We start from the raw sequence: 26,505 nt of genomic DNA, 5'->3' as shown, positions 1-26,505 counted from the left end.
CTTTACCATTTCGTTTGACCAATTTACTAATGCGCTCTTTTCTCTTCAATCTCCCCTCAAGCATTTAAATTAAAAACCTTTTCTACAGTGTTAGACCATTCGCTAGTTGACTGATGCTCGTGCAGTTTTGGTGAATTCCACTCCGGAAACAGCTCCTTATTTGCCCAGTACTGGTGCCAGTGCCCCATCAATTCCAATAGTTTTATCTCAAGGCAATCCTTAGTCCTCAATGCCGCCTCTCTGGTGTTTCGGCGGAAATCTGAACGCAAAAAAATTGGAGAATCTGTGAAATTTCCAATATCCTCGCTGTAAATTATAAATTAGGATTGGGCTGTATTTTGTTTAAATGTTAGAATGGTTGAGTGTTTTCGATATAAAGGGATATTGTTATAATTTAGAGGTTTTTTTTCCGCGGGAATAGTTATTTTGATTCGCTGGACTGTGTTGTGATCTTTGCTGAAGGTTGATTGTGCACACGAAGAGGCGAGGTTGGAGAGAGCTGCTCTCTGCTCCTGCTTCATGCTAATGCTGGGAATAAGGCGTGCACCGCTCCAGCCAAACGCGCGGCGTCCTGGAGCAAAGCCGAGCTGGTGACGAGAGCTCCACACAACCAACGCAGCGACGACGAATCCAAAAAAAAAATTCACGCCTCCGAAAGGATTTGCAACGAAATAAAGAAATGTAAGAGAAATCGGATGAATCCCTTTCAAAAACAGGTGAGTCGTCGCTGGTTTATTGAATCGCTGCACGTCTGCTAGAACCTTGCCACACTGCGGGGGGGGGGGGGAATATTCCCATTAGCTGCATAGGTTTGGTTGATGCTCTTCTAAGAGGAATAAAATAGAAAGGATGTAATCCGCGCTCGTATTGCTGACGGAGCTAAATTTGAGGTAATAAACAGTATTGCGTGGTTTAATTTAAGGATGCGAATATTTTTCTCTCTCTCTGTGACAGAATTGCTGCATGTTCTTAAATGCTAACGAATAAAGATTAACCACGACAGATTTCAGCTATTTGTGGGATGGTTTGAAAAATAGTTTCAAAATCTGCAAATACTGTCCAGATAAGGGATGCATCTGGGACCTGGCGTTTCGCTGTGAGCATTGTGTTCCATGTAATGTCTAGTGTGCATGTATATTATGTGCACTGCATGTTGTGTGCCATGTTTACTGGGAACATTTTCCTGCCGGCTCTAACGCATGTCAAATGGAATTGAACTCCAAGAGCATATAGCACAATGAAATGTCCTAATTCTACTGCAGGCTGGACGAAATTTCTTCCTCTTGGCCTTTGGCCCCCATCCGCTTCTCCATGAAATTTCTCGTACCAAACGATTGAGTAATTGAATGTTAAAAATAGAAATTTCCTCACTCTAATTTGCACAGTCCAATAAAATAACAATCGGATGGTTTTTGTAGTTGACAGTATTTGGTTTTTATTTTCTAGACGAAGTTCCACAATTCACTCTGACATTTTGGAATGTTCATTCATTACAGTATTTTCAATTACATTATTCTCCCACAAGAGGTAAATACAATTTATTTCTATCATTTTATTCCCGAGATGGTTTAGACTCCATTACAATTTATTTTTGTAGTGCTGATTTTATCTCCCACTTGTAAATGGCGCAAGTGCTCTTGGCAGTTTTCCTAGAAGAGTTGACCCACTGTCAAATTAGCCTTTTTACATTTAAAGAGAAGTGAAGAGCTGATGGTACTTACAGTTCCTGCTGTATTTTATTTGAAAAAAATCTCTTAACAATCATGAATATCTTGTTTTTTTTTAAATGTCCAGGAATGTTAGAAACTTTTAAAAACAACCTTCATTTTCTATTCCATTCACCCCCATTCCGATTCTGGGAAATAATGGCTTATCTCACAAGTTATTCCTTGTAATGTGAGAAGTTGGTGGGGTAGATGTGGGAATGCACATAGTGGGTAATTTTTCGATAAGAACTAAAGCATTTGTTTGAAAGCTCTGCTACTACTGTGGAACACTACATAAATACAAATTAGCAATATTTACATATGCTTGTTTCTAACAAGGATTGCTGGATAATCATCAAAAGCCCTAGTTAAGTTTGGCCAAGCAAGGAGGCTGACTTTTTTTGAGAGCTGCAAATTCTGTCCAGATCATGGGTACATCTGGGACCTGGTGTATTCTGCTTGTTCAGTCTACTGTAACAAGATGCTTGGAGGGAAACGCCTAACTTATTGTCTGCATAACACACTGGAATGCTCCCAAACACACTCCATAGTCAGGTGAGGAGTGAGTGTTGTAGGGAGGACAACCCAGGAAATCAGAACTCCGCAGCCACATTTTCTGATATGTCTTTCACTTGAATTACATTCCATACCCAGAAGTGTTTATAGATTTTCTTGTTGAATTTAGATTTTTAATCTATGAAACTGCAAATGTACACGCCAGTATGATGATTATCCCATCTTATTCACGTAGAATCCCATAACAATTCTATTAAGGCACAATTCTCCATCTTTGTGTCATCCCTGTTTATAATCATTTTTTGCCCATTTCTATTATTCTTAAATATTGATGTTGGCAAGGCTGTTAGATAGATATGTGGAAAAAAAGGAAACAGTTATGTGCAGATAGGGTTAGTTGAAACAGTATGGTAGGAATCTCATATGGAGCTTAAACACTGACGCAGGCCAAGTTGATCTGGGTGGACTGATACTGTGCTGTCAATTTAATGAAATTTTCTGCTCTTGCCTTTTTAACTTTGCTGGAAGTACAGTGGTAATTATTTTCCTCACTTAATCTCGGCTGTACTTTCTGATGAAGCTGTAGTGGTGGAATGGAGCAGCTCCAAATAAATTGCTGAATATGCTTTCTGCATTAGTTACTAACTGTAAGTGCATTTCACAGCCCACAACCCCCCATGTAAAAATGAAATTTCTCTTGCTCTCCGATCTATGTATCTCCAATTTGAATTTAACTCTGTCTCTTCATTTAAAACCCTCAGTGACTGGAGAAGACTGTTTCAACAGCTTTACCCTATCCTTTTATAAACTCTTTTCTAAGAGACCCTTTCAGAGGTCTCAATCCTTTGTTCTCATGAAGAGAGCTCTAATTTTTGTAGTCTGTATTCAGATTAGAATGTCCTTACCAGGCAGCATCTTAGTAAATCTGCACTGTCAACTGAACATCCTAAAAAAAAATGCATTGCTCCATAAGTGGATTTATGATGGTTTGTTATCGGTTCACTATCACATCTCAGCTTTTTAAATCTATAACTCATCATAAGCTGCAGAATTCTATTAAATTTTTATGGCTTTATTGATTCGAAGTGCTGTTTTTATTGTATTCTGAACAAGCCAGCTTGCTTTGTTCATCCAATTTATAAAGTTTTCTTGATTCAAAGTAGAATTATTACTTTCTTTAACCAGCATGTCCTACATCAACTTAAGGACAGTGAAATCCATCTGCTATTTATTTTACTGATTTCACCATCTTATTACTATCCTTTATAGCTTCGTTTTGTGCCTCATATTTATTATGGCTCCTATTTTAGTAAATCTGCAACCCTGGATTTCCTTCAGCTGTGTATCTAATTCATTGATGTGTTGATGCAGTCATAAGACAGACCTCCATGGGCGAAACTATCCACTTCCAGTGACAGTGCAAAACTGTCTTTAACTCATCCTTGCTGGCCCCATCTGGCCATATTCTTATTGAAGTTGCCACCCTTCCTGTAAATGACTTGGATGAGAGAATAGAGCTTTGTGTTTGCTGAACCACAAGCCAATCAGGCAGTGGGAAGGTCATCACTGGGCCCTCCTGTGAAGCAAGTCCTGTATACTCAGAGCTGCAGGGCTGGCAAGGACTGGCAGATTTTGCGGTCAGCATTTCTACAGAGGAGGCTGTGGCAGTTTTAGGCCACAGGTAAATCATGTTTGGGGAGGAGGGATTGTGGTTTAATGGCAAGGGAGTCAACAGGGGTGCAGAAAAGTTATGATCAAGGGCAAAAGCACTGCTCACAGCAGCCCCAGTCCATCCCAATGTCCAGTTGCTTGATCAGACACAGAAAGCTCCCAGGAGCTGAAAAGCTGGGAACATAGTCTTACTATTTGTTCCTTGTTTTTCAGAAGCTGGTATCGCATTATCAAGTAACCCTTTATTTACATGTACACCATACAGCAGCTGTGACCAGTCAGCTTGGAGTCAGTCCCTGTTGTGAGGAGATTCTGAATCCCCTGTTATTTTAAAAAAATTATTCCCCAGCACCCATGTCATGTGTGTGTAGGTATAGGACACAGTGGAAAATATAAGTGCAGAAAGACTTTACTCGTATTCCACCACCAGGAAGAAGGGAACTATTCTTATTTGCTGAGCATGCCTGAAGCTGGGTGAATACCAGCAGCAGTGGACTGAGACAGCTATGCGTTCATTCATTGGTCATTAAGGGACTGATCGACAGCAGCTGCTGGTTTGTGATGCAAAGTGATGCTAACAGCATGGGTTCAATTCTTGCACTGGCTGAGGTTGCCCACAAAGGACTATTCTTCTTACTCTCTCCCCTCACCTGAAGCATTTTAGCCCTTAGGTTAAACCATCACTAGTCCTCCCTCTGATGAGACAGGTCCCCTGGGACTATGGTGACATTACCTATTACCTTTTAAAGGACTCAATTAGTGAAAGATGGGAAGGTTGACTATTGGCCTTCCCTCCCAGAACTTAATTTGGCAGGGATGGGAAGATGGCCATGTTTAGGTATGAGCTTTTCTGGGGCAGTGGTAATGTTCCTTCCCTGAATCAGGAGGTTCATATTCAAGTCCCACCAGCTCAGAAGGTTTGTAATAACAGGTTGATTTAGAAAATATGGATACCACCATAGCACTTAATTAAATGTCCTACCCACCTCCAAATTCGCCAGATGATTTTCCCCTAAGTTATGTGCTACGGCAAATTGTATGCTTGGTAGTTGAAAATTGCAAAGGGAAATTGGTAGTTCAAGAGGGCAACCCTGACAGTTTAATATGGGAAAGTATAAGGCCATCCACTTTAGATCTGGAATCTAATGTTTTCTAGTAATCTAAGTAAGAAGATGTTAGGGACTGAAACTGTTCATAGAAATTGAGGAGTCCAAGTACAAAAATTAATAACAGGTAGTGGGCAGACATAAAAAAAACTTGAAAATGTCAATGTTTGTCTTTGCCACAAGAGGTCTGGATAGTGCAGTTAGTAAAAATTATGTTCCAGCTGTACAGAGTTTTGGTCAAACACCATTTGAAGTATTGCATTCAGTCTGCACCTCATCTCAGGAAAAATATATTGGCTGTGAACAAGGGGCAGGGCAGATTCACCAGAATGACATCTAAGCCAAAATTGTTAAGTTGTGAGGATAGTGTTTAAGATAATTAATTTGTCAGAGCAGAAAAGCTGTTAGACAAATAGACAAACTGTCATCTTTGGAGGGAGAGTTCAGAAAACAAGTGGGCATAACCTTTTTAAACTTGCTACTCAGGTATGGTGCCAGAAAGCATTCCTTAGTAATAGAAACCTGGCACTCATCCAGTCACATTGCCATCACAACCACCATATTAAAAGATTGTTGAGGCTAAGTTAATTGATAGGTTTTATTAGACAAGGACTCCATGTAAAAATAAAGGGTGACTGGCCTCTGTGGAGTTATTTCATCATCAGATTATAGAATCATAAAACAATATCTTTCACCTCATCTTGGCTGTGCCAGTTCATTGAAAGAGATATCCAATAATTTTTACTGTACTCTCTGCATTCTCCCCACTCTGTTCTATTCCCACATTGCTCCAGTTTTGGAAGATAAAATAGGTAGGATTGTTCCTCCTATTGTAACTGGAGGTTTAAAGCTTTGTGAGTTGAAGATCAAAAATATTATTTCCAGTAGACAAACATTTCTATCTGTATGACTGAAATAGAATGAACATCTGAGATACTTCTTCTTTTGAAGAGTTACACTTTGAATAAATTAGAATCAAGTCTTTGGAACAAATACACTTTATCATTATAGTGTTTCAGATGCTTTTCAAAAAGTTAGCACACATCACTAAAATTGGATAGAACTTGTTCACTTGAACTATCATTGCTGTAGAGAAATGGAACTGGCATGTTGTCAAACAGAGAGACCTAGGGACCTAAAATACTTCTTTGAAAGTTTAATCACAGGTAGACAGGGTGGTTAGGTGGCACTTAGCAGGCTTGCCTTCATTGCTCAGACCATTGAGTACAGGAGTTGGGATGTCACGTTGAGGATGCTGGTCAGACCACTTTGGAGTACTGTGTACAGTTCTGGTCGCCGTGCTGTGGGAAGGAAAAGATTCAGAAAAGATTTACCACGATGCTGCTGGGACTAGAGGGTTTGAGCTCTGAGGAGAGGCTATAGAGGCTGGGACTTTTTTTGCCGGAGCACAGGAGGTGGAGGGGTAACCTTATAGGGATTTATAAAATCATGAAAGGTGTAGATAAGGTGATTTGGAGATGCCGATCTTGGACTGGGGTGTACAAAGTTAAAAATCACACAATAGCAGGTTATAGTTCAACAGGTTTAATCGGAAGCACTGGCTTTTGAAGCGCTGCTCCTTCATCAACTACCTGAAGCTTGTGCTTCCAATTAAACCTGTTTGACTATAACCTGGTGTTGTGTGATTTTTAACTAGACAAGGTGAATAGTGAAGGTATCTTCCTCACAGTAGGGCAGTTCAAAACTAGGAAGCATATTTTTAAGGAGAGAGAAGAAGGATTTAAAAAGGACCTCAGGACAACATTTTCAGACAGAGGGTGGTTTGTATGTGGAATAAACTGCCAGAGGAAGTAGTAGATGCAGATACAGTTATAACATTTAAAGGGCAGTTGGACAGTACATGAATAGGACAACTTTAGAGGGATATGGGCCAAATGCAGGCAAGTGGGACAAATTTAGTTTGGGAAATTTGGTAGGCATGATTTAGTTGGACCAAAGGGTCTGTTTCCATGCTGTATGACTCTATAGGGCTGAACACCAGCAGAAAGACAGAAAATTTAAACACTACCTTTCTGTATAAAATGTCATGCATTTGGCCTCCAATTAGAGATCAGAAATCAAAAGAAGTACCTTTCTAACAAGCTCTTGAAGAAGGAGCTTAAAATGTAGAAATTAATTAACTTTTCTCTCTTTGGCCTTCTCTGAAAATTCCCAAAATGGAATAGGCTATAGGTCTCCTTGGCTGCTAATGTGTGGCAGCCCATTGTGTGATCCCCAGAAAAATGAAGAAGGAGCAAAGATTGCTTACCTTCCACTTCATTTACATTGTTACATCAGGCCTGCAGTATACTGTCCCCTATTAGGAGCCTCCAAAACCCCAGGCTGTTAAAGAAAGAGGGTGATTCCTGATGCAACCGGCCTTTATTTCATTCCCCTGCCCTCTGTGCTCAATTAATTTAAGGTTTTCCATTAGCAACATTCATAAAATAGAAGCTAAATTTGTTTATGAAAACGTACATGTTCCATTGGATGAGGTCTCTACTTCTTTCAGAGGATGTACTGTATATTTTCACTTGGTAAAAATTGTCTGATTTTACTTTCTTAAAATGGTTTTTACATTAGATCTTATGTGGACATTTTGAATTTTTGTCCACCAGGTAAATATATTTTTGTGTAAACTATTTTCTTGTATTTCCAATCACTGTCACATCAGTGTGACAGTTGAGATATATTTGTGTTATATTTATTTGGAATGATACTAATACTGTGCTGTCACTCGAAATGTTTCACAAACAATACTGAGGTTCTTTTGTTTCAGATTTACTTGTGCAGTTATCTTCGGGGGATTCCTTACTTTTTTGGTAATGATGAGACCAGCAGAATTTTGTGCTTGTGTGGCTGTCTTAGCCACTGTCATCTGCTTACCGGGGTTGAGATCTTCCAACATTCACAAGTGGCAAAGAAGAAACATGCAAATATTTGAGGTTTCTACTGAAAAGCCAGAAAGCACCACAAGCTATAATGAGAACAGTAATGAGGTGAAACGTGCCACAGAGATCAATGGAGAAACAGCAAGTTCTACTGCTTTTAGTAATATGTTAAGGCCTTCATTAGAAACATTAACTGCAGCAATAACTCCTAGCATTGCCAATATAAAAGAAACAAAACAAATCAATAAGTCAGAAAATGAAAATGTAATCACGATGACCAGCCTTGATATATTATCTACAGATAGAACAATGGTGCCATTTCAGAAACAATTTAATACAAGTACTAAAGATGATGATTGGAATAAAACAGTACAGTCTCAGCAGAAAGACTTTGTAACAGTCTTAGCTACAAAATCCTCTTCTGGTCAAGACGTTGATGTCAGCAAAGTTAACAATACTGTTTACACGACAACAACAGCAACACAACATAATCAGAAAGCTGAAGGAACAATGGAGAATAAGAAACAAGTGCCAGAGCAGGTTACAATTTCAACTGTTTTTAATGACGTCACCAAAAATGAAAGTGGTGTTGAGACAACCAGGACCACTGATTCAGGCAATGAGGTCTTTACGCTAAATAGTCACGACACTACAGCTTTGCCTCTTACAAGTAAAACAATTCTTACTGTAAATACAACACACAAGGATGCCACAGTATTGACTTCAGAAATGTTAAATTTCTCAGAATTCACAAATGCAAATGTTGGAAGTTTCAGAAATGAAGAAGTAACAACAACAGTAATCAGTGAACCAGAGGGTAATTACTTCAGCTGGAATATAAATAGTCCAAATGCTGAAAAGGAAATTAATGAAATCATGGCAACCACGGTGGGTGCAGTAACAGACAGCAAGGCACCCAATACATTTCAGGTGACTACGACATCCAGAGCGACAACATCAATTCAGGGGCCTGCAATGACAGAGTCAGTCTCATCAGCTTCTCAGGAAACAATGTTGAAAACTACTCAGACTGTGCAAGTATCCAGTACAGAAGCTATAATTGGGACTACCAAAAATACGTATAAGAGATTGAGTTCAAGATTGCCAACAACAAGTGGGATTCCCACTGTGATATCTGCCTTGCCAACAACACATCTCCCTCAGAAACCAGCCTCAGAAGGTACAAGTATAAATAAATAATTAAAAATCTAGCAAGTGCATTATTACATGTTTGTACTATTGTGGTACGTGACAAAGGCTAATTGGACTGTCACCTGGCATCCGTGAACCCATCACTAGTGAAACTTTAGAATTTGGTTTGACCTTTTTAGCTTTAATGATTGTTTGCTGCTCAACCTCTTCTGTCAATTCTCTAGACCAAATTTTTCGTCTGCTCGGCTATTCTTCCACCATCGCCCCCTCACTGTTCATTCCAGTACACTTTCTTCTAACCCAGTGCAAGTGCTTCAACTCTGCCCTCTCCACTCAATATCCTAAATGTTCTTTAGTGTCAGCCAGATTCTTGCAGGTGTTCCCACTCTCCACTGTGTGTCCCATTCTGTAATATCGAATGGGGTATCTAATACCTCCAAACTGAACACTTGACTCAAAATGCAGAATACAGAGGGTGGTATTCAAATAAATTGCGGAATGATGCTCTCTTATTGAATTGTAAAATTAAAAGGCAAAACTGAAAAAAAATGGTCGTAGGTTTACAAACCATTATGTCTTCACCTTCACTCCCATCTTAATTATCAAAACTGTGTATTTGTCAAGATTATCAATCTCTCTTCCCTTCTCTCACCTGATTGGTTCTGTTTCCCTCCTTCTTTCCAACCTTCTCACCAATCTTCCATCTCAAATGCTCCTTCTTGGAGCCTTTCTTCTTTTGGTTTGTTGTTCATCCTCACTTTAACATAATTCCTTACAGCATTCCAGACTGAGTAACACTGCAAACCTGAATAACAGTTTTCATTCTCAGAAGTATATTTACAAATATGTCGCACTAAGTAAGAAAAAGTTCTGCTTTGGAAAATGCGACAGTTTTATTCAATTTGCATTATGGAAAGTAATGATGCGTTAGCAAAATTAGAACAATTTTACCTCCAGTAATGTTCTGAAGTAAATTACTTATTTAGAGATCTTGCATAGGAACGTAGGAAGACTGCTATAAATTATGGAATTCGTAGGTGTTGAAACGATAGAACATTATAACCAAAGTGAATGTGTTCGACAAGGTTCCTCATAGGAGACTAGTTATCAAGGTTAGATTTCATGGAACACTGGGAGAACTAGCTTTTTGGACACAGAACTGGCTCAAAGGTAGAAGACAGAAGGTGGTGGTGGAGGTGTGCTTTTCAGGCTAGAGGCTTGTGACCAGTGGAGTGCCATAAGGATCGGTGCTGGGTCAACTGCTTTTTGTCATTTATATAAATTATTTAGATGTGAACATAGGAGGTATGATTAGTAATTTTGCAGATGACAGTAAAATCAGAGATGTAGTGGTAGTGAAGAAGGTTACCTCAGAGTACAACATGATGTTGATCAGATGGGCCAGTGGGCCGAGGATTGGCAGTTGGAGTTTAATTTAGATAAATGTGAGGGGCCGCTTCTCGGAAAGGAAGGACTTTTACACTTAATTGTAAGTTCCTAGGCCGTGTTGCTGAACAAAGAGACCTTGGAGTGCAGGTTCATAGCTCCTTGAAAGTGAAGTCGCAGGTAGATAGGAAAGTGAAGAAGGCAGCATTTGGTATGCTTTCCTTTATTGGTCAGTGCATTGAGTATAGGAGCTGGGAGGTCATGTTGCGGATGTACAGGACATTGGTTAGACCACCTTTGGAGTACTGCATACAATTCTGGTCTCACTGTAATATGAAAGTTGTTGCGAAATGTGAAAGGGTTCAGAAAAGATTTACAAGGATGTTAAATAAAAACTGAAACAGCTGAGGATGCTGTAAACCAGAAACAAAAACAGAAGTTGCTGAGAAAGCATAGCAAGTCTGGCAGCGTCTTTGAAGAGTAATCAAAGTTAGTGTTTTGGGTCTGACAACCCTTGCTCAAAACACTTCTGAGGAAGGGTCACCTAATCTGAAAGGTTAACTTTAATTTCTGTTCAGAGATGCTGCCAGACCTGCTGAACTTTACCAGCAACTTCTGTTTTAGTTTACAAGGATGTTGCCAGGGCTAGAGGCTTTGAGCTAAACAGAGAGGCAGAATGGGCTGGGGCAGTTTTCCCTGGAGCGTCGGAGGCTGAGAGGTGAACTTATGGAAGCTTATAAAATCGTGAGGGGATTGGATAGGATAAATAGACAAGGTCTTTTCTCCGGGGCGGGGGGAGTCCGAAACTAGAGGATATTTGTTTAAGGTGAGAAGGGAAAGATATAAAGGGGACCTAAGGGCAACGTTTTCATACAGAGGATGGTGCGTATATGGAATGAGCTGCCAGAGGAAATGGTGGAGGCTGGTAAAATTACAACATTTAAAAGGTACCTGGATGGGTCTATGAATAGGAAGAGTTTAGAGGGATATGGGCCAAGTGCTGGCAAATGGGACTAGATTAGGTTAGGGTATTCTGGTCGGCATGGACAGGTTGGCCTGAAGCATCTGTTTCCATGCTGTACATCTCTATGACTGTATGACTTTCTATGGGGGTTGTGCTGGAGGACTGGAGAAGTCAAAACATTACACCCTTGTTCAAAAAAGATCGGTCCTGCAATTACAGATCAATCACTTTAACTTTGAAGAAGGGAGACTTCTAGAAATAATTACTTGGGATAGAATTAATAGTCACATGGAAAAATACAGGTTAAATTGGAAAGATCAACATAGATGTGGTGAAGGAAAAATATATCCAACTAATTTGCTGGAGTCTTTTGAAGAGGTAACAGAAGGATTGATGAGGGCAAGGCAGGTGGGGTGTGGTGTAAATATGGGCTTCTAAAGGTATTCGATACAATATCATCCCATAGCGCCATGAGGAAAATGATAGGGCATGAGTAAAGAGGACAATAGCAACATGGATACAAAATTGGCTGTGTGATAGGAAACAGTGTTCAATGGATATCCACATGATCATCCAATGCTCTCTTGAATACTTCAACTGAATCTGCCTTCACCATTGCTCCAGGCAATGCATTCCAACCTGGACCACTTGCTGCATGAGAAAGCTTTTTGGATATTTTTTGTGCTAGATGAATGTTTGTATTGGGGTTTCCCAGAGGTTGGTATTTGGATCCTTGCCTTTACTGATACAAATATTATATGGATCTTAATGTGCAGGAGACACAAAACTTGAAAGAATTGGCTCTAGAAATTGTGTATGAAGGTGGCTCTAGAAATCGTAGAAGCATTGGCAATCATTTTCCAATGTTGTATCAATTCAGGAGCAGTTTCTGTGGATTGGAGGGTGGCTAATGTTGTCCCACTTTTCAAGAAGGGAGAGAGAGAGAAAACAGGGCATTATAGACTGGTTAGCCTGACGTCAGTGGTGGGAAAGATGCTGGAGTCAATTATAAAACATTAAATTATGATTCATTTGGATAGCAGTAACAGGATAGGTCAGAGTCAGCATGAATTTATGAAGAGCAAATCGTGCTTGACTAATCTTCTGGAATTTTTTGAGGATGTATCTATGAAGATGGACAAGGGAGAGCCAGTGGATTTAGTGTACCTGGACTTTCAGAAAGTCTTTGATAAAGTCCCACATAGGAGATTAGTGAGCAAAATTAGGGCACACGGTATTAGGAGCAATATACTAACTTGGATTGAAAATTGGCTGACTGACAGGAAGCAAAGTGTAGTGATAAACGGTCCCTTTCGGAATGGCAGGTGGTGACCATCGGGGTAGCACAAGGTTCAGTGCTGGGACCGCAGCTGTTTACATTAATGATATAGATGAAGGCATTAAAAGTAATATTAGCAAATTTGCTGATGACACAAAGCTGCGTGGCAGGGTGAAATGTGAGGAGGATGTTTTGAGAATACAGGGTGACTTGGACAGGCTGGGTGAGTGGACAGATGCATGGCAGATGCAGTTTAATGTGGATAAATGTGTGGTTATCCACTTTGGCAAGAACAGGAAGGCAGATTTCTATCTAGATGGAGTCAAGTTAGATAAAGGGGACGTACAACGAGATCTACGTGTTCTTGTACATCAGTCAATGAAAGCAAGCATGCAGATACAGCAGGCAGTGAAGAAAGCTAATGGCATGCTGCTGGCCTTCATAACAAGAGGAATTGTGTATAGGAGCAAAGAGGTCCTTCAGATGTACAGGACCCTGGTGAGACTGCATCTGGAGTATTGTGTGCAGTTTTGGTCTCCTGGCTATTGAGGGAGTGCAGCGTAGGTTCACGAGGTCAATTCCCGGAATGGCGGGACTATCATATGTTGAAAGATTGGAGCGACTGAGCTTGTATACACTTGAGTTTAGAAGGATGAGAGGGGATCTGATTGAGACATATAAGATTATTAAAGGATTGGACACTCTGGCAGCAGGAAACATGTTTCTGCTGATGGGTGAGTGCCAAACCAGAGGACACAGTTTAAAAATAAGGTGTAAGCCATTTAGAACAGAGTTGAGGGGAAACTTCTTCACCCAGAGAGTGGTGGATATATGGAATGCTCTGCCCCAGAAGGCAGTGGAGGCCAAGTCTCTGGATACATTCAAGGAAGAGGTGGATAGATCTCTAAGAGAAAGTGGAATCAAGGATTATGGAGATAAGGCAGGAACAGAATACTGATTATGGATGATCGGCCATGATCATAATGAATGGTGGTGCTGGCTCAAAGGGCCGAATGGCCTACTCCTGCACCTATTGTCTATTGGCCAAGCTAAATTGTCCCATAGAGTTCAGGGATGTGTAGGTTAGTTGCATTATTTGGGGGAATCGGACTGGGTGGGTTACTCTTCAGAGCGTCAATGTGGACTTGTTGGGCCAAATGGCCTGCTTCCACACTGTAGGGATAGTATGTAGCAATTCTGTGATGGCCGTCTTTGTGTGCCAAATCAAGCTGTGCATAAACCCTTAATGTGCAAAATGGTATGCTCTTGATTTGCATTCCTTGATATACCCTTTGATGAAACCGTGCTGACACTTCCCAATTACATTGAGGTTTTCCAAAGTGTGTGGTATCCTGTGATATCCCTAGAGTTTCCTGTTTTCTGCCGGCCTCACTATATACTGGGTTCTACCTATCCCTACTGTTGCAAGGAATGAATCTGACCTTTGTGCTGTGGATGCGCCATGTAGTTAGACCATTTCATATCACCCATCAGTGATGGTAACTTTTATAAAGGAAAACACCTTTGACCACTGATCCATCAGGAAGTGGTCAGCATATAGTGTCCTCAAAGCCCTGTGAGAAAGAAAACAGTTGATAATAAGATAATCTTGAATGAAAGTAACAATTTAGTTTTGCTTTTGTCTTCACTCTGGAGATTAAAAGAAAACAGTTCAGTAATGGTTGTAAATCAGGTATGGAAGGGAAAAAGGAACTTTAAGGAAATTATAATCAGAGGGGACATGATACTAAGCGAATTGATGGAGCTGCAGGTTCAGATGTATTTCACCTTAGGGTCTTAAAGGTTTGCTAATTAGGTAGTAGATGGATTGGTGTTAATTTTCCAAAATTCCCTTGATCTAGAAAGGTTTCTGTTAGACTGGAAAGTAGCAAATATAGCCTCTTTATTCACAAAGTGAGGAATAGAAACAGGAGACTATAGGCTTGACTTGCATCCCGGGGTAGGTGTTAGAATCAATCATTAACAAGATTGTAACTGTGCAGTTTAAAAAAAAACTCAATGTAATTGGGAAGGGTCAGAATGGTTTCATCAGAGGACAGTCTCAGATAACCAATTTATTGGAGTCGCTTGAAGGATTAATGTACTGTGGAAAAAGGGGAGCTGGTAGACACACTATAATTGGATTTCCACAAGGCATTTGATCGGCCAAGGTTATTGTAGAAAATAAAAGCTCATGGTGTAGGGGATAGTATATTAGCTTGGGTAGAAGATTGGCTGGCTAGGAGAAAACAGAGAGCAGACAGAAAAGAATCTTTGTCAAATTAGAAGGATGTGACGTATGGAGTCCCATGGGATTCTGTGTTGAAATTTCAATGCTTTATTATTTACTTCAGTATCTTAACTGAGGGTGGCAAAGGTGTTGTAGCTAAATTTCCATATGACAACAAGCAAAGTAGGAAAGTTTGTTGTGAAGAAGACACACGGAGGTGGCTGATAATAATAGGTTGAGTGAGTGAATGGGCAAAAATATGGCAGTTAGAGTATATTATGGGCAAATAGAAATTTGTTACTTTGGAAGGAAGAGTAAGAAAGCAAGGTGTTGTTTAAATGGAGAAGGACTGTAGAGTTCAGAGGTGTAGAGAGATTTAGGTCTTTTAGTGAATAAGTCACAAAAAGCTAATATGTAGGAACAACAACTAAGCAAACAGACTAATGGTTTCCTATGCTTTGTTATAAGAAGTATTGACCATAAAAGTAAGTGTGTTATGGGAATTGGTGAGACTGCATCTTCAATAATGTGTGTATTAATATTGTTTTCTTATTTACGGAAGGATGCAAATGCATTGAAAGTGATTCAGAGGAGTTTTACCACATTGACAGCTGGAATGAGTGGGTTGTTGTATGAGGATAGGATGGACAAGTTTGGCTTGTTTGCACTGGAGTTTAGAAGAGTGGGGAATGACTTGATTAAGGGGTATGAGATCCTGAATGGATTTGACAAGGTGAATGTGAAAATGATGTTTTCTGTTGTGGTTCAGTCCAAGAGTAGGGGCAATGTTTTTAAATTAGGTGTTGCCCTTTTAGGCAGAGATGAGGTTTTATTTTGCCCAGTATTGCGTGATTTTGGAACTATGTGCCTCTGAAGGCAGTGGAGGAGATGTCATTGAATATTTTTAAGACAGAAGTGAATAGATTCTTGTTGGGCAGGTTGAGATGTGAGTCTGGAATTCAAAACACAAACAGATCAGCCATGATCTTTTGACTGTTGTAGCAAGCTTTGAGGTGGGGAAATTGCTTACTTCTGCCTATTTCACTTCCCTTCATTCCCTTTGCACTAGATACGTTTTGCACATCTTTAATGTTTCTTGGAACATCTATTCTATTGAGTCATCTCACCTTCCACAATGCATAATATATCATTACTGCTTAACAGAAGGACTGCCTGTCAATTTTAAAATGTCAAATATTGTTGTTGAACATTTTTATCACCAAAGAAGTTTCAGAGCAGAAGAAACAAATACAATGAATGAAGGGGGAAGAAATTGGCATGTTCACTCACATTACCTCAAACACCGCATAAGATAATAACAACAATGTACTGTTGATATACAGTCATCTGTTAATGTAGGTCTCTACTGGTGAGTGTATTGTTCACTCAGGATCCTTTTGAGGCAGTTGTAGATTTATTTTCCTGGAATTGCTCTGTTTGTTATATATACAGACAGTGTGATACTGTACAATCTCAAACTGTATTGATGTTAATTTTAGTTCATGTTTTGGTGTGTTGGCAAATTGCACTCCCTGTCATGTTATAAGAATTGTTCTTTATATACGATAAGTTTTACATAGGAACTGTTTATTTCAGTTGGTAAAATGGCTCATGTCATTCAGATAAATAACAACAAGAAGCATTTGCTTCCTATACTAGATGGGATAGAGTTAAAAAATGCCTTTTCTATTCTGCCTCTGAGAGTGGAAGACAATAGCAAACTAGTAGTGACAAAAGGTCTAGCTGATGATGAAATAATGAACCTCCTTCTGGTAGTGCAGGTGAAGGAAAAAATATTTTCCTATTTTTATATTTCTGTTCTTCAGTGCGATCTGCATGTGGATATGCATAAACATTGTTGTTAGTTTGTTTTATTAAAGGAAGTTGGTTTTGAATTTGCTAATGATGTATCTCCTGGTTCCTTGCTTCCATTGAGATGAACAAGGAAGCCAGTACTGTAGTTTCAATTTTCACTACAGAGCTTCACCTTTGTTCTTAGAATACTGCAGAATCATTTATTAATTATGTTTCTTACGCTCCCATTGATTGTTGCATTGCACTCAGTTATTTTATGTTTGCAGGAGGGTGCGGTGTAGTGTAACTTCTCTGCTCACACTGTTCCTTGATTTTATTCATTGTGAGCCTGGGAATTAAACTACAAGCAGAATTTATCACTGGCTGAGAGCGCGAAGAAAGGTATAGGCAGGATTTTATACAACATGGGGAATGTGGTGCCAGGTTCCTGATATTGGGATAGAAACAGGACAGCAAAGCTGACAGCACATGTGGGTAGGGAATTTTAATGGTTTTACATAAAATGAATTGAACTGGGAGCCATTAAATGCTACCTTGGTCATTAAGTTGATGGTGCATGGAAATTGCAGGCTTTCGCTCTTACAACTGCTTAAAGCTGCCAATGAGCAGACGAGGCTGACGTCAAGGCTATAGGAGACTGAGTTGGAGCTGTCCGTCACCACTTGGATTCTTTTGGTATAGGGGAGAGGAAGCTGAAGAACATTGCAGGAGGGTGGAGATGCACTGAGGGAAAGTCAAAAAATGAAGAGAAGTTGGTCATCGGAGGGAAGTTAAGTGTGTTGAAGAGAAGACTGAGAGTCACTGAGGGAAGGTTAATTGCAAATAAAGAAAGGTCAAGTGTCATATCAAGGAAATCCAATGCAACTCTGAGAGCAACATCAAGGTGAGCTCTGCCAAGACCAAGGTGAAAACTGGACAGCCATTGAGCTACAGTGCCAAGGTCTTTGATGAAGGCGAAGTCCCCTTTGCAGGACACACCTCTTCCAGAGCTGGACTTCTACGGCTAAATGGGTATTATACAAAAGGAACCTTGAGTAGAAGAGGAGGGTAGAACTGGGAGTACTACAAAAGGGTTGTCACCTGTGGTCGGGTCTTTTGCTGAAGGCAGTCAGCTGAGCTACAATTATGGTCCAGTCCCATTTGGAACAATGCTATATCTCAAGGTTTAGCATTCCCACCTCAACCATCTCAGGTGACAATGCCAACTCTGGCTGAGGATATCCAGAGATGAGGTTACAGATATGTGTGATCTTCAGGATGTGCTTCAGTCCCTGGACTGGGAGGGAACCCAATGCCAGGGGCTTTAAAAGTCACTGCAGCAGTCACCCTCAACCAGCAGCTCCTTTCAGATGTATAGAGGCTCATGTCTGGCAGCTGGACAAATGACAAATCTCCTCAAAAAAACTAGAGAGTTTGTGCACTTCAGAACAGATCCAGAGAGCCAAACTAAAAGATCTGTGGGCTTCAGTGTCATTCCCTACATGTGCAGGGAATAATCAACTACAAGCATTTGACAATCAGAGCTTCTTGAGACTAACCTCTAGCATTTGTCAACACCAATATTTATCACCATTTCTGACATCGATGTGGCATTTGTCTATGACTGCAGAAGATGAACCCTCCATGTATATGCTCAATTGTCAGATAGCTGTCATGATTCATACTTTCTTTACAACTCTAGGTGTTGAAGTTCATTTAAATCACCTGCATGCCTGCAAAAGTGGATTCTGGGTGAAAGGGGCTATAATTTCAAAACTTGACTGATGACACCATTAAGAAATTCTTGGCTTCCACCTGAGATGCATGACAATGCATCCAATGGCAGTGCAAGGACCACAATAGAGTACATGGTTATAATGTTGAAAATAAGGTTCCACTGCACCCCTCCAAATGTCCTACAGAGTGTCTTGAGAAATATAGTATTTTGTTTTGCCCTGCACATCTCTCACAGCAGAGGACTTGATGGACATAGAGGAGTAGACTCCTTATCTGATAAGAAAGATTGAGGTGATAGTGGCATACAGCAGACAGACTTGCGTATTGGGCTTCCAGCACCAGATGCCAGTGGAATGGAGAAATGTGATTCTGTCATTTCAGATAGATTCTAGCAGGTATGATGCATTTCAGAAGGCAAAAAAAGTCTTGGCCTTACACTCACAGAACCTCAGCAACTCCACCTGACAGCACTTCACCAATGTCCTCCAGCCAGGTACTCCATCCTTGGCAGACAAATCATGGTGCTATGAATATTCTGTGTTCAGCCATAAAAACTTCCAACGTACTATGCAAGTGATTATCATTCTGTTAAAGAAATGCTGACAACAATACCAGCCACTATAAATTAATAAAATGAAAACCATTTAATAGTGCAGAAGTGTGGACCAAAGTAATGTTCAGAGTCACATAGTCATGCAGCCTGGAAACAGACCCATCAGCCCAACCAGCTCATGCTGACCCCATGTTCCCAAACTAAACTATTCCCACCTGCCTGTACTTAGCCCATATCTCTCCCAACCTTTCCTATTCATGAAATCATCCAAATGTTTTTTAAACGCTGTAACTGTACCTGCATCCACCACTTTCTCTGGCAGTTCATTCCACACACGAACCACTCCCCCCATCCTCAGGAAAAGACCCTTGACATTCACCTTATCTATACCCCTCATGATTTTAAAAACCTTATTAAGGTTAGCCCTCAACCTCCTACGCTCCCATGAAAAATGTCTCAGGCTTTCTAGTCTTTTTTTTATCTCAAACCTTCATTCCTGATAACATCCAGGTAAATCTTTTCTGAACCCTCTCCAGTTTAATAATATACTTCCTATAACAGGGTGACCAGAACTGCACAAAGTACTCCAGAAGAGGCCTCACAAATGTCCCATACAATCTCAACATGACATCCCAATGCTTATACTCAAAGGTCTGAGCAATGAAGGCAAGCATGGTAAATGCCTTCCTAACCACCCTGCCTACCTGTGGCACAAATTTCAAAGAATTATCTACCTGAACTCGTAGATCTCTCTGTTCTACAACACTACCTAGGGCCTATCATTAAATGTCTATAAGTCCTGCTCTTGTTTGTATTACCAAAATGCAGTACCCCACAGTTATCCAAATTAAAGTCCATCTGCCACTCCACAGCCTATTGACCCAGTTGATCAAGATCTCTTTGTAATCTTAGATAACCTTCCTCACTGTACACTCTACCACCACTCTACCAATTTTGGTGTCATCTGCAAACCTTCTAATCATATCTTCTGTATTCTCATCCAAATCATTTATATAAATGACAAACAAAAATGAACCAGTACCAAACCCCCTGGAATACCTCTGGTCACAGGCCTCCAGTCAGAGAAACCACCCTCTACCACCACCCTCTGTCTCCTACTGTAAAGCCAATTTTGTATCCAATTGGCAAGCTCACCCTGAACCCCATGTGATCTAACGTTACTAATTAGTATATTATGCGGAACCTTATTAAAGGCTTTGCTGAAGTCCAAGTACACAATGTTTACCGCTTTGCCCTCATGAATCATTTTGGTTATTTCATTAAAAACCTCAATCAATTTTCCCACACAAAACCATACTGACTGTCTCTAAACAATACTTGCCTCTCCAAATGCATGTATATCCTAGCATTCAGAATCAGCTATAGCAACTTACCCACCACTGATGTCAAACTCACAGGTCTGTAGTTTCCAGGCTGCTGCTTACAAACTTTCTTAAACAATGGCACAACATTAGCTGCCCTCCACCTCTCCGGTACTGTATTTATAGATTATATAAATATTTCTGCTAGGGATCCTCCAATTTCCTCCCTAACTTCTCATTACGTCCTGGGATACACTTGATCAGGTCCTGGAGATTTATCCACCGTTATATTTTCTAAGACCTCCAGCACTTCATCTTCTGTAGTGCGAACTGTTTTCAAAACAGCAGTATTTATTTCCCTGAGTTCTCTAGCCTCCATTTCTTTCTGAACAGTAAAAACTAATGCAAAATATTCATTTAATAACTCTCTCATTTCCCGAGGTTCAATGCAAAGTCAACCTCGTTGATCTTTAAGACCCCAACTCTATCAAGTTGCTGTCATGCACTTAATCTATTTGTAGAGTCTTCTTGGATTATCTTTAACCTTATCTGCCAAGGCTAACTCATATCTCCTCTTTGCCTTCCTGAACATCCATGCTGCCAATGTGTGCCTTTGTGCACTTTTGTTTATACTTTTGCTTTTGCTTTTGGTTATTTTGATATGGTATGATGACAATATCCACAGCTGAGGTAGCGGTGCACTGCTGAGTGTGAGGCATGTTGCTTGAAATTACCTTGGTAATTTGTAGATGACACAAAATTAGGTGGAAAGGCAGCTCGTGAGTGATAAAACAGTTTATAAGGAATTATTGGAATGTTAAAGTGTGCAGAAAGTTGATATATGGAGTATAATGTAGGAAAATGTGAAGTTGTTCATTTTAGAAGGGAGAACTAAAGAACTTAATATTATTTAAATGGAGAAAAACTACAGAAAGCTGCAACACAAAGGAATTTGGGGGTACTTGTGGACAAAACACATAAAACTAGTGCCCAGGGTGCAGCAGGTAATCAGGAAGGATAATCAAAATGTTGGCCCTTATTTTAAGAGGGTTGGAGTATAAGAGTATGGAAGTCTTACTGCAACTGTGCAAGATGTTGGTGATATCACATCTGGAGTACTGTGAGCAGTGTTGATCCCCTTATTTCATGAAAGATAACATTTCATTGGAGGAAGTTTGGAGAAAGTTCACAGGGATGATCCCCAATATGGAGAGATTGCCTTAGGAGCAAAGGCTTGGATTCCACTCAGTGGAATTTGGAAGGATGAAAAGTGACCTCATTGAAACATATAGGATACTTAAGGGTCTTAACAGGATAAATGCTGAGAGGATGTTTTCCCTTTCATGGGAGAATTTAGGACCAGAGGAATAGTCTCAGAATAAAGGGGCTGCAATTTAAGGCTGCGATGATGTGGAATTTCTTCTGTCAGGTAGTTGTCAGTCTTTGGAACTCTTTGCAACTGAGAGCTTTGGAAGCAGACTCCTTCTGTATATTTAAGGCTGAGCTAGATAGATTCTTGATCAGTAGAAGATTCAGCAATTATAGAGAAAGGGCAGAAAAATGGACATGAGGAATATCAGTTTAGCCATGATCTGACTGAAAGGCAGAGCAGGCTCAAGGGGCCGAATGGCCTATTCCTGTTCCTATTTATTTATAGCTCTTAAAATTTTTATGTTGAGCTGTTTGTGTTAAACTTTCAAGTATTTTCATTACAGCAGTGAATACAATTCCCACAAAAGAAATTTCATCTGTAACTCCTACAGAAACAATGCTGCTGAGTGCTGAAGCAGTGAGTACAAACATAAACCAGGCAGTTACAGGAGACATCGGTGCAAAACAAACCACACCAAGGAAAGATAAGAAAATCTCTACAACGGCATCTGAAGTTTCAGAAAGAACACTGCTTCTGTTACTGACAACCATTGTGCCATCTGTAGAGCCCACAGCACCACCAACAAACACAGCTGAGGAACTCGAATCAGAAGGTATACATATATCTTTGGTACAGCATGTGTAACACGAACATGAGAAAGGTAGAACAAGATACTGAAAAATTGAATTAGGTGGTATTCAACCTGGTAAACAGTGCAGCGTTTGCTCTAATTATAGAATCCCTACAGTGTGGAAACAGGTCCTTTGGGCTCAACAAGTCGACACTGACCCTCCAAAGAGTAACCCACCCAGACCCGTTCCCCAAATCTATCACTCTACATTTACCCCTAACTAATGCTCCTAACCTACACATCCCTGAACACTGGGCAATTTAGCTTGGCCAGTTCATCTAGCCTGCACATCTTTGGACTGTGGGAGGAAACCGGAGCACCAGGAGGAAACCCATGTAGACATTGGGAGAATGTGCAAACTCCACACAGACAGATACCCAAGGCTGGAATCAAACTCAGGTCCTTGGCGCTGTGAGGTAGCAGTGCTAACCACTGAGCCACCATGCCACCTTTAATAAAACATAAAAGTATGTACTTTAATAACAATTGAAACAAAGTTATTCTTTTGTTAATGTTGATGTGTAAGTCTTTGGTGTAATACTTATGACCATATAAAAAATAAATTGGGTATTGCAATTTGTTCATTGGTTCCTCAGTCAAACAACATTCATGGTAGTGCATTTCAGATTCATTAGTATGCTCCAAACTGCTGCATTTGTGTCTAGTAGTTGGATGTAATACAAACGCAAACTAGATTACACTAAATTATTTTCTTACTACTTGATCTCTAGCTATAAAAAACCTGGTTGAAATTCCATTATGGTTAATATGTTGATCATATGAATGCAATCCATGTAATTTATTGCTACTTAATAGTTATATTAACTTCATAATCATTTGTATTGTGATTTTCAAACAATATTTCTTGTATTTGCAGTACTGACAAGTGCTAGTGATTTGCCACAACAGAAGTCAGTAGAACCAATTGGAAAAAAAGTATTTGCCACTACAGCAGCATTAAGCACCGAAGCCAATGATACAATCCTGAAAGCATCTGCCACAAACGCAATGGGAATGACTATGGTCAAGCCTTCTATCACATCACCTGAGTTAAGAGATAACACATGGTCATCCTTAGCAACAACTTTAGCACCATCTTTGAGTGACACAGAACCACCAATTTATACATTGGACACAACAGAGTCAGAAGGTATAGCTGCTAATGTTGTTAGTTGTTGGCTTTAACTTTAGTGTGTATGCAAACTTTAACCAAAGCTTCTGCATTCTGCTCCATTTTGGAAATTCATTCTCTTATCTCCATTCTTTCCATAAGCCATTTCAACTCCCTGCATTTCTCCACTTTGCAAACTCCATCTCTTTTCTTGTGCATCTTACTTTATAATTAATTGAATGATGAGAAACACGTACAGGCACTGACAATTGATTTTCTTGCCTCACAGAGCAGATGACACAAGAATTCTGCAGGAGGTGAACTTTATGGTAACAGAAACATGAAGACTGAATGTGTATTAGTGCCTTCCCAGTTCCCACATGGAGCTGTCCTTTTTACTTAGGACCTGCAAAGGTAGTTTGGGACTGGTTGGGTCAGGGCTGGATAGCTGGCAAAAAATGGAGTAGAGTGAGATAGGAACACTTTGGTACAGTTTCTCAGTTATTATGAAGAAACATGAAATCCTGGAAATATTTTTTATGCAGCACAAAGAAATATCAAAAAACCCAATGTTCTGAATTACCTTGAGAAAATGGTAATATGTGATTCAGATGAACAGGACAACTTTGTAGAATGTAATATGCAAGATAATGTGGAGAAGAGAAGTGAAGAATTTTTCAATTTTGCTTTTGTCCTGATCTTTAAATTAATTTTCCCTCTAACCATCAATTATTTCATTGTGACCCCCTTTTTCTTCCTGCTCCATTTTACATTGCTGTTTCAGTCTGTCCTATCTTTAATATGAATTTAATAAACTTTTCACTTTTTGCCATCTAAGTTCTGCTTCATCTTCTTACTTTTCAATCATGGTTTTAACATTCCCAGTTCAGGGACCTGTTTGTGTTATATTTTATAATCCTCATATCCATTCTCATTCATCAGTTGTTTGTTAAAAAGAACTGTTCAAATAGTTTTTCCGTGTTTTCCAAATGTTTTCATGCCCATTTACCTCTTTTGCACTTGTGCAAATTTTTCTTTTTCTTTTAATATTTCAAATTGTTTGCCATCTTCTAATTTTTATAAGTTAATTATCTCCTTATTTTGAGAAAACTAAACAACTTTTTCACCTTGTATGTACTGCCATACTAGTGTTTTGATATCCCTTCCTTGTGGCAGCAAATGACCGGCCAATCACTCCAGAGCACTAAACAGTTGACACAAGTATTGTGTCTGCTTAGACTTTATTTCAAAGATGATTTGCATGTCTCCATGTAGTGGACTGAGTGTCGCAGCTAAGTACCCACACAGCCCATTATTTTCATTATACAGCAGCAAAACCTTGGTTCTAATAATTATCATGTCTTCCACGTGTGCCCTTATGCATGCTTCTTGAATCTGAACAATTTGGTGAGTTAAGAGCATGCGAGTTAGATAAGATGTTTTTTTTATAGACAGTAAATGAACATAGAGACAAAATTCACCACTCAATTTTCAACTCTGAACAAATAAAGAAAAAATAGGAAACTACATGCCCGTTTTGTAGGCTGACTTCTTAGAAGTACCTCATTTGTCGAGTAGGTGGGAATTCTAACTCGTCAACTTGCATTTTGGTACAACAAACAGGGTTAAGATTTGTACAATTATTGGTTAGGTCATAGTCATAATCATAGAGATGTACAGCACAGAAACAGACCCTTGCTCCAACCTGTCCACGTCGACCAGATATCCCAACCCAGTCTAGTCCCACCTGCCAGCACCTGGCCCATATCCCTTCAAACCTAGAACAGAGTGACCTAGGTGTTCGATACATAATTCATTGAAGTTTGCCTCACATATAGACAGGGTAGTTAAAAAGGCACTTCACATGCTTGCCTTCATTGCTCAGTCCATCACGTATAGGAGTTGGGAGGTCATGTTGAGGTTGTATAGGACTGTAGTGAGGCCTCTTCTGGAGTATTGTGTCCAGTACAGGTTGCCCTGTTTAGAAAGGATATTATTAAGCTGAAGAAGGTTCAGAAGAGATTTACGAAGATGTTGCCAGGTATGGAAAGTTTGAGTTATAAAGAAAGGCTGGATAGGCTAGGACGTTTTTCACTGGAACGTAAGAGGTTGAGAAGTGATATTATAGAAGTTTATAAAATCCTGATAAGGTTATTGGTAGAAGGATTTCAAGACTGGGTCACATATTTAAAGTGAGAGGAGGGAGATTTAAAAAAGACATGAGGGGCTAATTTTTTTTACAGAGTGTGGTTCATGTGTGGAATGAACTTCCTGAGGAAATGGTGGATGTGCACATAATGTCAACAATTTAAAAGACATCTGGATAAGTAAATGAATAGGAAGGATTTGGAGGGATGTGAGCCAGAAGCAAGCAGGTGGGACTAGTTTAGTTTGGAATTATTTGTGGCATGGATTGGTTGGACTGAAGGGTCTGCTTCCGTGCTGTACAACTCTATGACTTCATCTTCCCTCTACTTAAAGGCAGAGGTGGAAAGGCAATTAAAGTGCATGCAAAACCATGATATTCATTGACGTCAATTTCTGGCTGTGATGAGGGTATTGGGAAGTGGAGTTACAGTCACATTAGTTTTAGGAACATACATTTTTTTTGTGAGGCTCCTATCTGAAACAAAAGTGTTAAGAATAGGAGAAGAACAAATGGCCAATTGAGCTTGCACCATTATTCAGTTTGATCATACAATCTCCCCTCCCTGGATGGTCATATTTTGATTCTGAAGTATGGAGGGTGCAGCTGTGTGTGACACTGGTGTACACTGACCTCTGATGGAATTCCAAACTAGCCACAGGGGTTGCCAGTGCAGAGGTGGGCTGTGGCAAAGGCTGTGCTCTGGCGTTTTTTTTTTGCAGCTCAGAAAAGAATCCTGTAAACAATCTTCACACCTCCCACTCTCTCACACCCTTGTACGTGCCAAATAACCCACTGTCAAATTCTAACCCATGCCATTTCATTGCCCATTTCCCCAGGCATCAACCCCAATGCCTTCCAAATCATCCATGCTAAACTGTGACTCTTTAAAGCCCCAGGTCCTGTATAGACCCTATGTTCCTCTGCTCATTTCCATT

At 39.9% G+C, this 26,505-nt stretch overlaps 1 protein-coding gene across 8 annotated transcripts in view; it reads left to right on the top strand.

Annotated features, from left to right (window-relative positions):
- The first annotated feature begins 207 nt into the window (after positions 1 to 207).
- The window catches only part of LOC140476347 (uncharacterized), a 110,620-nt gene continuing 84,322 nt past the window's right edge, over positions 208 to 26,505 (top strand). For 2 of the 8 annotated variants that reach the window (XM_072568813.1, XM_072568812.1), the window contains exons 1-4: positions 209 to 716; positions 7,779 to 9,070; positions 22,023 to 22,292; positions 23,188 to 23,460. In XM_072568813.1, coding sequence (XP_072424914.1) covers positions 7,825 to 9,070; positions 22,023 to 22,292; positions 23,188 to 23,460 — 1,789 coding nt within the window. In that variant the 5' untranslated portion in view covers positions 209 to 716; positions 7,779 to 7,824. Of the gene's footprint in view, positions 717 to 782; positions 891 to 1,446; positions 1,528 to 7,778; positions 9,071 to 22,022; positions 22,293 to 23,187; positions 23,461 to 26,505 lie in introns of those variants that run through there. The other 6 variants (XM_072568809.1, XM_072568806.1, XM_072568807.1 and 3 more) reach the window with 5 other exon arrangements.

Source organism: Chiloscyllium punctatum, chromosome 4 (genome assembly GCF_047496795.1).
Source record: "Chiloscyllium punctatum isolate Juve2018m chromosome 4, sChiPun1.3, whole genome shotgun sequence".
NCBI classification, from domain to species: Eukaryota; Metazoa; Chordata; class Chondrichthyes; order Orectolobiformes; family Hemiscylliidae; genus Chiloscyllium; species Chiloscyllium punctatum.
This window is presented reverse-complemented; position numbering and strand designations above follow the sequence as displayed.